At 39.6% G+C, this 16958-nt stretch overlaps 1 protein-coding gene across 1 annotated transcript in view; it reads right to left on the bottom strand.

Annotated features, from left to right (window-relative positions):
• The window catches only part of LOC118773456 (F-box/LRR-repeat protein 7-like), a 68306-nt gene that overhangs the window by 46360 nt on the left and 4988 nt on the right, over window positions 1–16958 (bottom strand). Inside the window, exon 2 of the mRNA XM_036522392.1 lies at window positions 2861–2950. Within this exon, the coding sequence (XP_036378285.1) occupies window positions 2861–2950 (90 nt within the window). The remainder of the gene's footprint in view (window positions 1–2860; window positions 2951–16958) is intronic.

Raw genomic sequence — 16958 nt, 5'->3', positions numbered from 1 at the left:
AGCTACCAGGGATCAGTTAAAATCTTGAGGAAAATGAGATATAAAATATGTTTTTCATGATAACAATAATAACAATAACAATATTATTAGTGGACAATGTTTTCCAAATTAAATCACATTTACATACACATCATCCATTTACAGGTGAATATTTACTGAAGCAATTCAGGGTAAGAGCAATACTCAAAGGTACAACAGCAGTGTCCAACCCAGCAACGAAACCACTTTTAAATGGGAAACACAGACTGCGCGTTCTCTGGAACCAGTACGTAAAATACCACCAAGGCCATTATACAGCCTCCTCCAGTTCTGTGCCAGCCATAGAACTGTGCTGGTAACTGTAAGGGGTTTTAGGAGGTAAACACACTCTCCCTATCAAAACCAGGCTTTCCACCTACTAGCCCTTTCACTGTAGATTATGCCTTATCTCTGTATGAAACTGCACACCGCAACCCCCTGGTATCCTGTTTCCTGTGATAATGAGAGGAGGGGCATTCCCATCGCGCTCCCTTTCCCTCTCTCTTTCCTCAGGGTTCACTCTACAGCAGCCAGATGATTCCTACTCTATGGGGTCCTCTAGCATTAGTGAGGAGGAGACTCCACTCTGCTTCTGCATCGTCTGTATCGATCAAAGCCCCGCTATCACAAATAAGACAAACTCACTTTGCCTCTCGCTTTAACTAGAATCAGTGCATCTCTCCTCTGTAATTTTTTCATTCCAGCAGCAATATATGTTATGGTTTAAAGATAATTACTACATACACTGTAGAATAGACAGATTGTTGTAACATTTTAAAAACTGCTGATATTTAAAAACTGCTGATATTGCACATGCCTTCTGCTATACACTATATCCTAACATCCTATTTACCTTTTCAACTGCTTTAGCATAATGTCTAGATCAAGACAAATTTAGGTCAATAGTGACATTCAAGCCTTTTTTCATTTTGCACACATTCTTATTTAGAACCCTTCATAACATAATACTTCCTTAAATTGTTGTTTCTCACCTGTAGAACTTTACATTTGGCAATGATAAATTTAATTTTCAGGTATCTGCCCAATTCTGAATTCTTTAATTCACCACAAAATTTAATATTTTAAATTTCAACAGCATATAATACTCTTAACAACGTCAATTATACTCATTCCAGGAAGAAGAGAAACACAGGGTTTAATTAAATGCAAACTTTGAGTAAAATAAACCAGTGAAGCCAAACTGGAGTTGAGGCCTGCTCTGTCCAACATAATGCGCAGACATCACCCGACCAGCTCAAAGCCTAACTCATCAAGTGGCTGTGCATTGTGCCAAGCCGCGGGCACAGCTTCCAGGCTCAAGGCCGTTGGTGTCCACTATGGGCTGGCAGTAGAGGAGCTGACAGGAGTTATGCCTACTAATTGGCTCCTTCAGAAAGCCGCCACAACCATAGGGTCAGGGCCAAGGCTGCCCTTCCAGTGTAGAGGCCCCCTCTGAGCCTGCCTTGTACCATTGTTATTTTTGAGAGTGTGGCCCTCCCAGCTATTATTCTGGTGGCGCCTACTCCGGGAAGACAAATTACGGCGTGTACGGAACTCAGAATAGATTGATGACGGCCTCCCTCTGAAGGCCAGCAATCAGGACTCTGTGTGTGTGTGTGTGTGTGTGCGTGTGTGTGTGTGTGTGTGTGTGTGTGTGTGTGTGTGTGTGTGTGTGTGCGTGTGTGTGTGTGCACGCGTCCGTGCATGCGCATGCATGTGTATGCATTTTCAAAACAAATCAGGTTAGGCCCAAAGTCTGCCGATGCCAACACCTGGCTGTTTTCCTGCCAGTGTGTCTCTGAGCATGTGTTGTTTTTATTTCAGCACACTCTGTCGACCTCTCTCCTAAATAAACACAATCTTCATAGTGGAATGAAACTGTAGCGATCAAATTCTGTGATGAACAAAGACTTGTTTTATAATTTAAGGTAAATATTATGGACAGACAGAAATATTTCAGGCAGTTCCCACTCTAAAAACAAAGAAGTCCTATGAAAGAAAAACCAATCAATGTAACAGTAAAATAACAACTTCAGTGTAAATATTATGACACTTTTAAGCAAATGTGTTTACAAATTCAGACAATACATTTCTTCAGAACACAGCTAAAGCATAAAAAATGAATATGATGAAATATGATGAAAGACATCTTCCTGAAAACCGTTGAAAAAAACTGTTGACTTTTTATATAGAAATAATCTCTTTATAAAAACCAGTCCTGTTGTCATTGTCTTATGTGTTATTGCAGTAACATAGCTAAATCCTGCACTGCCAGGCTACTAAATTGTTTATCTCATTTTTATGTATCTGAAGCCAAACCGCGAACAAAAATGCAACATCAATGTCACCAAAATGTTTTAACAGGTTGTCATAGCTCTGTTCTTAACCACTGCCTTCGCCTCACTGGTACTCCATTAGATGAACTAGCGCTGCTGTCCTCTTTGAGGCAAATGTTACTACACAGCACAAATGGTATTATGGGTGGTAGGATCGACAAGCACAGTAAAGGAGGACACACGAAACTAATAAAAAACAGCAGAGTCGTGTTGCTTTCCCACTGTCCTCTTTGCCTGCTCTCGCACATGCAAAGTTAAGACCGGGAGATTTCAGCCCTAGATTTAGACTCACATTCTTCGTCCTGATGGGGCCGGGTTTTTATACAGAGCAAAAGAGAGAAGAAAAGACTCGAGGTTCTCAACAGAAATGGCAGCAGCTAGTTTGTTTTCAATTTAAGGCACTTCCAGAAACACACAACTTTTCCAAAAATAGTCAATGTTGCTTTAAAAAAAAAGGAGGGGGGAGGGGGGGGGGGGGCAATGCCTAATCAAGACCAGATGCCTACCTTCACTGGTAGCTGCATTCTTTGGAGCTTTAGTCGGTGTGTGATCTGTACTTGAACTCACGTCGGAGGAGATGCTGGAGCTTCCTTTACCTAAATGACAGAACACACACACGGACATCTTAGGACACAACGTGTGCAGAGAAGCCTATGGCAGGACATATCAGGACATACTGTGTAGAGGGAAGCCCATGTCAGGACATATCAGGAAACACAGTGTATGGGGAAGCCTATGTCAGGACATATCAGGAAACACAGTGTATGGGGAAGCCTATGTCAGGACATATCAGGAAACACAGTGTATGGGGAAGCCTATATTAGGGTACATCAGGACAAACTGTACTGGGAAGCCTATGTCAGGACAATACAGGATATACTGGGCACAAGGAAGCATATATCTAGACATTTTAGAACAAACATGGCGTACAGCACAGCCTATCAGGACTGCAACAGCTCCAGCATGAAGAACAATTGCTGGGGAAATGAAGGGGAACAATGACGTGCTGAACCCATCTGGACACCTGCGTCAATCGTGGTAATCATTAGGATGAATACTCCCATACTCTAAGCAAAGCAAGTTCTTGAGCATGAAAAATGCAAACTGAATAGGTCAATAATTCAAACAATTATTTTGTCTAAATTATCCATTGATAAACGCATACAGGTAAACATTTAAAAACAGTCAAAGACGTGTCTCATGAGTATACGCTTTTTTAAGAGGAAGTGTTTCTGAACATCTCATGTTTTTACAGGCTATATACAGCAATCAGAAATGAGTTGGTTTGATCATTCTGAATATTGAAAATACGGAAATACTGAAAATACTGTGGCAACATATTAACTTGCTGAACTGTAAAACAACTGAAAGGGTAGCATGGAGTAAAGTCTGCAACATAAAACTGACATACCAGAAAATCACCAGCTGAACGTGTCGTCACAAACAAATCAAACATGATCCAGACAAACAACTAATACAGCAATGGAGGAAGGCTCTGTACAAAGACAAATGAATGACAAGTCAGACATTCAAAACATCTTTTGATATGCCTGTGACATTTAATGTGCTTATTATTACCACCACCCAATGACTTTGTCACATATATAGGACACTAGTTTTTGAATAGCTCAAGTTTTGGAAACTGTACTTACATCTACTATATATCGCATCATTACACTTGCCTTCTGTAATTGCAACAAGCAAATTTAAACACAATGCCTGACACTCCAACTGGGCTGTACTAAAATACTCAGAACGTGACCTATTTGTTTCTCAGAAGTGATGTTTTCTACATGCTGCTCATTTAATTATGTCCTTTTCTCCACTGATATAGTCATCAAAAAAGACAATATTATACAATAGATGATCATCTGCACCGATTGATAATGTTGACACTTATTCCATAGTAACCACTAAGTGTCTGGGTTAAAACTAATCTAAAATACTAATCTCTTATAAAATAATAATCTCTTACTGGTAGCTAGTGTTGGCCCTAATCCTAACAACACTGCCCTCCTCTTTCAGTGAACTAGCTAACATTAGCTACTAATGTACTAATCTCTCCATAACTGTAGTGTGCCACTCACCTGCATCTTTGCTCTTTTCATTGTTGTTTGTTCTTAATAAAAATACTTTTAATAAATACTTATAAAACCTATCTATCTCACAGTAAACACATTTATTTAAGATTACACTAAACTCCACGAATGTACACAATTCAACCGGCACAAAAATTTGGCATCAACATCTGCTTACCACTTTGGCAGAAACCTGGCTAAATATTTTGTCTATGGTACATTTATTCTCTTCTCCTGATAACCAACAGCACAGTCAGACAGATTAAGACCTAAAGCAGAGCGCCTCAAGCATTTCAGGTTAATGCCTTAAATAATACGGGAACAATAAAGACAAATCTCTCAAATTTTTCCTTTGACTGTGCTTTCTTGTTTCCTCACTCTCTAACCCTATACCTGCTGCAATGAAAGCAGAATTTAAACATTTAATCTACATGTATGGAAAATAAGTAGTGTGGCTGGCTGAAGAGACAATGTGTGTGTTGAAGAGACAATCTCAGAATCAGTCTTGTCACTTGTTGTTTTCTTTCCTGCAATACAACTTTACCTTGCTTGACAAATGGAAGTCGGCTTACTACACAATTTATGGATTGTTTTGTGACCATCCTTATAATGTAAACATTTGTGGATCTGCACAAACGGCCAGAACCATAATGGCCAGCAGATCATTTCCGCACGTAGTTGGACCAAATCAATGAAACCCACTTGGAAATTTGTGTCGCCTTGAATTTTAGTCCATGAGAAAGGGCTTCAAAGCATGATTACCGCAGCAAATATGAGTAACATGAGAACCATAACTACAATCCCTTTGCCGGTGTCCTGGGACTGTGCCATCTTCAATTCAATGCAGTCTCTACACTGTTCCATGAAATGACAAGGCACTGCACACAAAGATTTATCATTGTATTTATACAAAAGAAAATCACTTATGGAGGTGCAAAACAGAAATGGCACAGGAGATCCTCACTTTAAGGTCTATAGAGTAAGGGACAGTAAGCTCCTAGTGATGACTACCATTGAATAGTATCACTCTACCTGCACTTCGCTCCTGTTTACCAGTTAGCAAAGCTGAAAAAGGCCAGACAGCTCAGACACACCTCTCAGCCGCTCAACTGAGGATAAATGAGGCATACAGATACCTGACCTGCCACGATGACCATGTGTGTGGGCATATTCCTAAGTGGTCCCCTCTGACCTAACCCACACCAGCTGAAACTCAAGATAGACACCCAAAAAGGACCTGCAGCTACCTCTTTTAACTGTTTCATGCGGAACCAAGGAATGAACATAATAATGGGGTCTTGCAGGGGTTCTCCATCTGTGCCAGAGGACTGGTCTTTGTTTGAATACTATTTACTTTTCCATCAAGGGAACAATTCTTCGTTAGCTTTGTTATAATCACACACCGATCATTTGAGGTACCACAAACTAAATGTAAAAGCACCCGCTGCCTCTTGCTTTGGCCACATAAGAACCAAATAAAGTATGTAACAAAAATATAAATTGTTGTTTGATATTCATTTTGCATGTAGAAAACAATAAATACAACTTGTCCAAGCTGTGTACATTACTATGTAAATTCACAGACCCATCTGCAGCTATTACACATGGGTCAGTAATGGCTCAAAAGATTTTCTCCTCACTGAGACACTCAACCTCACTGAGACACTCATGGGTCTTACATAGGTCTTCCTAAATTATCTGACCATTTGAGCTTGCACACTGATTATTCCATCACAGGGCTGGGCTTTTAAATCTGATGGACTTTTTTGAAAGGGTCTATATTAAAATATATCTACTTTATTTCATTATGAAAATAAAAAAAAATCTGTGTGGCATGGTATGTTTGGATACAGTATCATGTGCTTCACTGGGCCTGTTACAACAGCAAAGTTCATTCACTGCATTCCTGATTGTGTCATTGGTATTATATGGTACCACTGTCCATTGTTCATTGTCTCTTAGCTCTCAGTCTGCCTATGAAAAGGGTATAATTTGAGGGCGGTGATTGTATAGCACAAAAACACTATCTAGACAAAGATATAAAACATGAAACCTATGCACAGGCTGCCTTTTATGTAAAATGTGAGGTGATGACTGTGTCTACAACATGCACCTTCTTTAAGCTGACTCACTGAGGCTTTACAAAACTTCTGAGCAGATACCTTTGCCCAGGGCAAAATACATTATTTGCATGTTATCTGTTTATACAGCTGGACATTTACTGAGGCAACTCAAGTGCTTTGCTCACGGTACCAAAGCAGTACTGCATCTGGGAACTGATCCTGCAACCTCTGAGGTAACAAGCTGAACTCCTTAACAACTACACCTCTTGTGAAACAGTGACACTATTGTCTCCAGTTTTGTGACCTCCACTAACCAGTAATTGCAGCTTACTTTTTGCAATAAGAATTCAGAAGAACTAGAGGTGTGTTTAAAAGTTTTGCTCTTGGTCTTTGCCTTCTGATTGGCAGTCACGGTGTAAGAATACAACTTGGCAATGTATATGCCAGATTTGGTGTGGACATGGGATCCCAGATATAGTCTTATGTCATGCATGCCTGACTATACATTCAGGAATAATTATTAGAAATAAACTCACATACTTATTTGTTATTGTCCAGGTTTTGAATTTTTTGGAGCTATACAGAAAAGTGTTCCGCACTCTTTGTGCTGACATGCTGACCATATAGTTATCTTTCACTCACATTTCAAGCACAACTGGAATAAACACACACCATAATCTGCTAAATGCTACATTGCAAATTTAAAAAAAGTATTTAATTAAATATGGACCTTTACAGAGTAGAGAGAAATATGGACACTGGGTAGTATGCCTGACCAGCTGATATCCCCATATAGATATAGTGAACAATGTAGACCATAAAATTAGCATGAGTATAAGTATGTCCAAAATATGACATTTTATTTTAAATAGGAAAATGTTTGTTTACATTTTGATTTGTTTTTGCTTTTATTCTAAAAAAAACCTTTCATTTATAGACATTACAATATGTACTGTAGTATTGTAATAAATAGTAATGCTTGATATGATATTGATATAATTCAAACATCTGTGAGTTATAATGGCTTCCACTTCCGCTGAAGTTGCTGCTTGACTAGTCATAATAGAAGATGCCATCAGAATCCTACTAAGCTGACTGTCTCTTATGAGAGTTCAGGCAACCCTCAAGCCCCTTTGTGTGATCCACGCAGCTGGAATGTATTACACCCTCACGTAGCAGTGTCGGTTCACACACACACGCATACACACACACGCACATGCACACTTTTACTTTGTGAACCTGAACTCTTTCACACATTGTTTTACTTGGACTACATCCTCTATGCAGCAGTGAAAAACACAGAAAATGATTTGCTTGTGTTGGTCCTCATCGACCTTCTACCAAGGTAAAAAAAAAAAAAGTAAAAATAAATACATTTCTCAACTCTGTGAGAAGTGTGAATTAGAGGAGATAAAAGTGAGCAATCTGATTATTAGAAAGAAAAGATTATATATTATTATTGGTTCTATAATTCAATTATTTATAATTATTTACACCATCCAGCCGCTATAGTCTGGATGCAAAATAAGTTCAACCAAAGGTAAAAAAAGAAATCTCTAAGAAAAGACAGACAGAACCACAAAAAAAGTGAGAAAAGAATCCAAGAAATGCTGTGCAGAACGTGGTCTCTGCAATTTCAGCATGAGCCAGGTGACAGCATTCCAATCAGTTTCTGAATTCTTCCCCTCACTTCACATGGTCACATGCATATTCAGCAAGCCCCACCACTGTGGGGCAGATTTACTTTGTCGTGATTCTGATATGGTGTGGACCATATTTATGCAAAAGGTACAAATGGGTAGCAGATGCCAGGAGTACTGCAGCAAGCCTGTGGCAAATATTTTCCAGTCCCACAAGTCTAAAGTGGAAAAAAGAGCCAGTTCTATTATAGATACAACTTAAAATAAAAACAACATATTCCACAAAAACACCCAAAAATTAATACATACATTTCATTTCTCTTTGAGACCCACACACTGAACTTGATTCCTGTACAAAACAGTGGAAGGACAATATATTTCACAGGCTTGAAGAGAAAGTTATACACTGTGTGTTGCTGAAACCATTCAAAGCCTCCTGAAGACTTCATAAAATGTAATTATGGAATGGGGAGACAGCCGTTGTCCCCACAGAGCTGGCTAGGACAAACCATGGAATTACACCAGCATACTTGGAGGTAGAACTATACTACAGGAGTTGATGGCTTGCTTTCTTTTGCCATTGTAAATATTCTCTCCTTCATGAGGTCTTAAAATGTTTATGTCTACAATTTCATGCATTGGGTAGACATGTCCCTACTTCCCAGTCACCATGCCAGCACACTCTCAAGAAAGTCGCCCAAAGCTTCTTTGAAGTCATTATGATGAAATGCCTCCACTTAAACTGAAATCCCACTCAGGCCAGAACACAATACAATTCTAGATCTGCCTTGCATATGTACATACACTATATTAAAAGAATAGCACATGTTTCACATTGTATTATGAGAGGCTGCCTTTCTGAAAATAGTCAATGTCCAAGATAACACAAAAAAAATCTTCATCTCTGAGGCTAATGTCGGGAATTTAATTTCAATTGGGAAACTGCACTGTCCAGGTTAAGTTTACTACAACTTGATAACTCAAGGCAGTATTTTTTTTGGCCAGCATGGTATGTAGTCCTGGTGAAAGACAAACTATACTATTTTGTAGAAATATAAAGCTGCACTTTATGTCAAGTGTTTTACCTTCTAGAACACTCACTACACCAATGAGTCCAACCATGGCAACTGACCAAACACAAATGATTACCACACACGGCAGGAGCAAAACAAAGGTCTTTTTGGTTTTGGCACCAAGATTCATTCCACTTCTCTCATATTTCAGCCAAACATCTGGATGGCTTGGACAGTCTGAGCACCTCCAAGCAACCACGTGATTGAGATATTGGTATTGCCAATGTCCTCTGATTATTCAGATAAAAATAATGCATTTTTCATCTGTACTGTACTTCCTCAAAGATGTGGGCATTTGCTTCTGGAGCCATCAGTTCCACATAAGAATGATTCTGTCATAATTGCTTGGCTCATTTTGAATGTGTGGCCATAACAACAGTTCCAAGAAACTTCACAAAAGCTGAGACCTGCAATACAGAAGAGGCAAATCAACCATTTTATCATATATTGCATCCTTTTCCAGGAAGTTCAAAATAGCTATGTGAAACTTGAGGGCTGTGAGAGCTGAGTGCCTTCTGTGTGATCATTTTGTACTCTTTGTTACCCACCTGCATATATAAAACTTATACACAAAGATGTTATTCTTCACAAAGCCCTCTGTGTACTCTCCTGAAATGTTAAGGATGCTGTATCTTTCTTGAGCGGAGCAGATTATCTGCTTCACAGCCTTGACTGGTTTCTGTCCTGTGTGGGTCAAAGGAAGCACACAGGCCATGCCCGGTCAGCAATAGACATGGTTTCACCTGGCTCAAGTTTAAAAGAATGTATTTTAGGGAGTTTTTCATTTTCAATTAACTGCTAACCACAGAATATTTCAAAACACAATTATAACTTTTCTGCCTGGATACTTCCTAAAAATGACATATGCGCCTATTTGAGAGTTGCATGCCTTATCACTACATAAAAATTGTGATGTACACTACTGAAACCTGGAATTGCTCTGACTTCTCTATACGAGTTGTTGGATGACTTTAGCCCTGAGAGCTTTCGGAATAAACACAGAATTGTCCCACTGCACCCTGACTCCGTTTTATCACTGAAGTTTCCTTCTAGAAGGTGAGATTACACGACAGGGCAAACCCTTTTCCATTTGGGAAAATGTTAATTTATCTAATTTACTGAGTTCCTGTCCATTCTTACAAAAATGAAGATTTTACACATCTCCTCAACACCTCTACCTTTTGCTACCTCTACCTTTTACCTTCACTAAAAAAAAAGTTAAAAATAAGAGACAGACGTAGACACATTACAAATGTAGAAATGAATGTTGCAGGTCTTGGAAAGTGAACTCTGATGGTTTGCAAAGTGTTTTGTTATAGCTGTTTTCTTCTCACAGGAAAGCTGCTGATGTCAAGCAGTAGAGTTTTACTCTATAGGACAAGCCAAGCCGTAACCTTGCACATTTTTGGAGGGGTTGTTTATGGCACTTCTTTCCCTAGTCAGGTCTTAAATACAGGCCACAAGTGGCTTTGTGGACGAGAGGTCAGTGGCTTTGCCCAGAAGATCTGAGATATTTTCATGCACCACAGTGTCACATATACTCACAAAACATACCCATGCACACATATGTAGGACAGTCTCACATCGAGGCTTGAAAGAAACTAAAGAAAAAGGCACTGAAATTACACAACTATGGCACTATTTAAGTTTAATTTAAAGAGCACTTTTAACTTGGGCCCGAAGGTCATTGTTGGCACAGTAAGAGCGGTGGGGTCTTTTTCACACCTCATGTTAATAATTGCCATGTTAAAACCAAGCTCACCAGACCTGCCATTTTCAGTTTTAACCAGCAATTAAGGCAGTTTTAGTGGTTCACTGTAAGAACCACTGTAGCTGTATAACTCACATGGGGTGTGTCCACTGTATCATTACTACAGCACAAGGTTTGGAGATGAAGTCATTGAATTACCATTCCTTCTGCAGTCCACACAAGTGAGTCATAGTCTCCAGCTTAGCTGCGTAGAACTTCAGCAGGGTCTGCTGTTACTGAATGCTGTTAGTTGACCCTGCAGTCCTATCTTTACCAGTCTCCATCTGAATCCTCTTGCTTTGTACAGTAAACAGGCTCTCCTTTAAGGTCAGCTGTCGATCCCTTCCAGGAACAAAAAAGGGATGGTTCAGTGCATATCCAATGATGTGCTATAGCAGGTACTCAATGTAACCTTCACAACTTTGTTCCACGTGAAATCCACCATGTACGATGTCTGCCATTCGTGATGAGTTGACAATTTAATTTTGGGGGGTATTTCTCCAATTTTTCAAATAATGTCATTTTTTTCCAATAATAAAATCTTCAACCTTCAAAATTGTAGTGTATTTTCACAGTGATCAGTGAAGCAGCTGATATATGAGAGTATCCTGAATAGAAAGGTACTCTAAACGTTCACACCATGCTGATGGTTTGGTCCCATGTCAGGGATGGGGCATCATCAAAAAATATGCATGTGATCCACCAGTCATTTAAATTGGAAATCTTATCAGTCACATGTGCATTTGACTTACATGGTCCCTGCCCCTGCATGTAGTAAATGTTTTCCATAGTACGCTGAGGACAGTGGTGCTCATTATTCCAGATGTAGTCTAAGCAGACCATGGCAATTTTACCTTACTGCCTTGAGCATTTGTTCCACAGTTTCTGCTCTGTACCTATCCATCCTAGTCGGAACCCTTATGGTTTTTGCACACTGTCTAAACACTGACAGCTGTAAGTCCTCTTCAGCACCACAATCTCTATACCTTGGACAAATGTACACTTACTTTTTGATACAGACAGGCTAAGTTGTAAATGTAGATCATACATAAATGCACAGATGAATGCTGTTCATTCCACAGTTAGTCCTCACTGATCACGTGGGCATTAAAATGTAAAATGAATGAACATTACATTAAAAACAAAGTCATTCACAAATGACAGGTTTCTAAACCAAGGGTCATATTAACCTAGCAGGATCTGCCCAGCAAACGGAATAAATATAACCCCTGTTCTAACTGCACAGGTGTTTGCTATATATCGATATCATTATGAGGGAGTAGTCTGCATGGAGATGTGTAGAGCATTCCTGAGGTGAGCAAATTCTGTCTCTCTGTGTCAGACTTGTCTCAATACAGCCACACAAATAGGGCCTAGTGAGGAAGTCCATGTTCATCTCACAGCAGCAGCACAGAGAGCACACAACACCAAAATCCAAGGTAAAGCTCAGCTGACACCCAGTTTTACGTAACTCTTATGCCTGGACCTTGATGTGTTAAAATATGCATTCCTCACAACATCCCCTACCCTAAACAGATGCACACACGCACACACACACACAAATCTTTATTTTGCTGCCACATTTTGCATCTACACGTGGGACCCAACTGTTTACACACTCCAATCCTCCCTCCACAAACACACACACACACGAACACATACACACACACACACACACACACACACACACACACACACACACACACACATACATTGGATGATTAACCAAATTTCTGTTCTTGATATAATGAGGGCTTTCCTTAATAATCCATTTTCATATTAATCCCAAAAATGTATTTTTCAGAACTGAAACTGATGTCATGTTTAATTTCTTAGGAGTTGTAACTAATTGTACACATTTGTAGCTGCAATACAGATTTATTAGGACAGCTAAAAGATTTTAGACAAAACTTGGTGACTATATCTATGGGACAAGGAAGAAGTTATTCAAGGTTCGCACTGATTTGTCAGCTGTTAAAGATGGTGGTAGTGCGCACTCTTGTTTTTTGTTCTAAGGAGGAGAGTGTGACAGGTGGATAATATTATGTGCGTTGGCACAGAGCCTTGAACAGTTCAGAACTGACCTGTTTCAAAATGACACTCTCTGTGTATCATGAAAGTTGGCGACAGTTGATTGAAAGCATGAGACAAAGGTAGGATGCACATACTGTACACTGATGGAAACTTACTGCATGATTCTTATTAAGACTCTGTCATGAGCCATGAAGCCTCTGTGTTAAAACATCTAGATGTTGGAAATATGAGGTATAGTTGATTTTAATTCATCTGTCAGATGTGGCAGGAAGAAACTGGGTTATTAATGCGTCTGAACTCTCCTTTTCGTAAATTCAACACAAAGAAAATTAATGCAACAAAAAAAATGTAAAACATTAATTTCAATACACAAACACATGCAATCAGGGTACAGTGTGGATGAAGGTCTGGGTTTATGATTCATAATTAACCTGAGAATTGAATCATTCATTTTACCTGCATTACACAACAGGGCTATGCAAATGTGGGTTCAAAAATACCAAGGTGTGAGCACGGTGACCACAATTTGTAAAGTTACAATTGCAAGTTCAATTGCACTGAGCTGAGACATCATGGAGAAAAATGACCACACATATAAAACTGTTTAATGATTAGTCCACTGGGGCACTATTGTAGTCCCATATAATTAGAATGAACATGGGCCTTTGATATGTGTGCAATGATTGTAAAGTTGACTAAATCCCATCCAGTTGAATTGGCCCCATTTCAAACCAACTACATACTGATAATGCCACTGTGACCATGATAGCGGAACACTGTGGGGAGTATATGAAAACATACCATGTAACAAATGGAAATGGAGTCATACACAGTTTACTTTAATGTCTTCATGTCTCTTGCCTTGAATGCCCATTCTGATTTTGCTGTAGTGTTGTTGTCTAACATTAGCTGTGTGCGGCTGTGCAAACAGTCTACTACTACACTTTTAACAAGCCATAAGGATATGAGGACATAAAGGAGACTGATGCACCAAAACCACTGTGTCGATCCTAGTCAAGACAGCAACAGCGTCTTTTCTGCCGTCCCTGCTCTTGTTATTGTTGTTAGAAATAACCCTGTATACAAGCTGCATTCTCAAATTCCAGACCTGCTCTGGCCTCCTATTTGCCCTGTACCACAGCTGCTTGGGGCACGTCCAACTGTGATTTTGTACTTTTCTGCACTTATTTTGCCTTCGCAAACCCTTGGTGTACACTAAGACGTTTCCCTCTTTATTCCTGCTCTGTTTTTGTTCAGAACCAGCACCCAAACAGTCCTGTCACAGAAACCATCCGTGTTTTGAAGCCATCCATATTCTGAAAATGGCCTGCTGACCTGTTCATTTTCTTTAAACCTGTTTCCTCTTCTTTCTTCCTCCGTGGAGATGTGGGAGGTTTCTTTGATTGCCAGAGCAATTGAAACCGGAGACAGAAGATGTGGGTTTTGCATACCGTACTCATCCCGTAACGCATCTGGTTAAGCTAAAATCATCGAATGCCGTTGACACGTTTTGGGGGAACACGGTCATGAAAACAGTCCAGCTGCTTGAAGGATTGCTTGTCGAGACTTCTGGATAATAACTTACAAGAATGGGCTTCTTGTCCTGTGTTTACATAATGCGTTAGGAGTGTTTTCCACTGTTTGTTTTTCATTTTTGATTCAGTTCATTGTTATCTCGGAACAATTCAGGTCCCTTTGCAGAAGACTCATTTGGATGGAAATCCCACTATGGGAGATTTACAGACCAGCTCCTGATTGCCAACTGTAAATTTTTCAATGTGTAGCTACTTCAAGATATAGTCCAAATATAACATTAACTTTGTGAAGGTGTAAACAGTTAAATACTGTATGTTTTATTGGTCATCAGAGTAGTAGAATATGTTTTCCAGGTGAACAGCATTATATATTGTCAGTTAAATGACTCAGAACTTTTTTTTTTCACAATGCTGTGCTTTGGTTGAATCTTCTGAAAATATTCTGTTAACAATTAAAAGTCTGAAGGCACAAGATGTCCTAAAATAAAGCCCTCTGTGAAAAACTCGGGAGCAATACATTTTGCCAGCAGGAATATTAAAGCTGACAGGACATTTATCGTGAAAATCTGTTATGAGCGGATGCTAGGACAACATGTTAAACAAAGGGATTCAGGGCTCAATTCAAAATTGATTCATATGTTGTCCAAATGCCCATTTAAATCCAAGCAACAGTAACATTTTGTTAATGTAGCAACTTGGAAAACAATCCAGTAAGAGACATGGTCTAGAATGAACTCCCAACACATCACCTGAAAAATTAATATATTTACAAATCAATTCCGAAAAAAAAACAACAACAACAAATAAAAAATACAATCCCTATCTGAGGCACATGCCTAGAGCCACTTCAGTGGATGGTATAATCAAGTCACAAACAGAGACGTTCCTTTCTTGTTAACTTGTTCATTTAAGCTTAAGTTTTAAGTTAAATTTTGCAGACCAGAACTTTTAAACTGGGAAAAATCTAGAGAAAACAGCAGGTCAAAGGCAAATCAATCACATTTTTGTTTATTTTATTGTTTTTTTTTCCCCAGGCTGTACTTCTTAATAAAAATGAATCCCCCTGGATTTGCTAGTCTAGTCGAAACACATGATAGCCTGATGGAGCTGTTCTTACAGGCACATTTTTGAACCTACCAAGATACATGGATCGGCCCTTTTCCAATGAGGCAGTGCTTGGAAATTCCTGGAGCTATAAGTGTTACTCTGCTCTTAACACTCCCTATTTCTTTTGCACAGAGTTAAAATGCTGCTTTCTAGTATGTTCTTACTTCCACCTGGCAAGGCATATGTTACCCCAAGGAACCATTAAAACACAAGCTGGAACACCAGGCACCCCCTGCAAGTTTGTTACACACCTTAATTATTCTACTGAAGCTTGCTGAACCTGAAAACATCCTGCACACTGGTGAGAGCCCAACAGCTACGACTCCCCACTTCCAACACAGAACCCAATGAATCAATAAATATCTAGAGTGCTTTGCAGTGATTTAAATACCTGGTGTTGATTTTAATGGCTTTTCACATCTTCTCATAGCCCTGCTCTCTTCATCACTCCGCTTTGCACTCCCCTTCACCTCTCTTGGCTTTTTGTATTTTTTTTTCTTAAGACCACAATAGGGAGGGATCCTCAGCAGCTGTGCAGCCACCAGGTACTGTGCCAATAACCCCCACCCCCCCCCCCCCCCCCCCCTCCATGCCCTTCCCATAATCCTCCATTTCATCACGTACGGTATGAAGTCATGACTCTATTAATCCCTCTGTCTGCATGGCTGACAGAAAGCCTTGGCATTTCTCCATGAAACCTTACTCCAGCTGGGACAATGAGAAATAACTTTAAAAGCACAGGCCTCTCTAGTTTAGCATCGTCTTAGCTTTGCATTTATAAAAGGATTTCTCACAGGCAGATACCATGGAGAACCAGTGCACTCCATTCCTGTTGCTGCTAACTGCGCATTACCAAGCACGATTGCTTTTCAGAAAGCATGCATCGAGGTTTCCCCTCAGCACTGTTTCTTCAAAGAAACATCAAACATCAGATTCATACAGAATAAAAAGCAAACCCGATGAATAACAGATACAGCATGAGCAGTTAGATTTAATAAAAGTCAACAGTAAAGCATGGACACCAAACCACTGATTGCTGTCAGCTTAGTGCAAGTTTGGCTGCCCATAAACTAATTACAATGAAATGCCTGCTACATGCTTTAAAGCATGATGCAGCTGGTTACATACTCAAGCAAAGACTTCCCCAACTCCAGAGGAGTTTGTAGTGGTCTGCTTTGTAACCATACTGGTAAGGTGTTGTTAATGTAGTTTAATGAATCATGTCTCCTCAGAATCCTACATCCTTTCATTTCACCAAGAGTGTGGAAAAGCCAGCTGTCCCAGCAGGGATGTACCTTGTGGTCCCTACTTTAAACACATATAA

The sequence above is a fragment of the Megalops cyprinoides genome, chromosome 2 (assembly GCF_013368585.1).
Source record: "Megalops cyprinoides isolate fMegCyp1 chromosome 2, fMegCyp1.pri, whole genome shotgun sequence".
Lineage (NCBI taxonomy): Eukaryota > Metazoa > Chordata > Actinopteri > Elopiformes > Megalopidae > Megalops > Megalops cyprinoides.
This window is presented reverse-complemented; position numbering and strand designations above follow the sequence as displayed.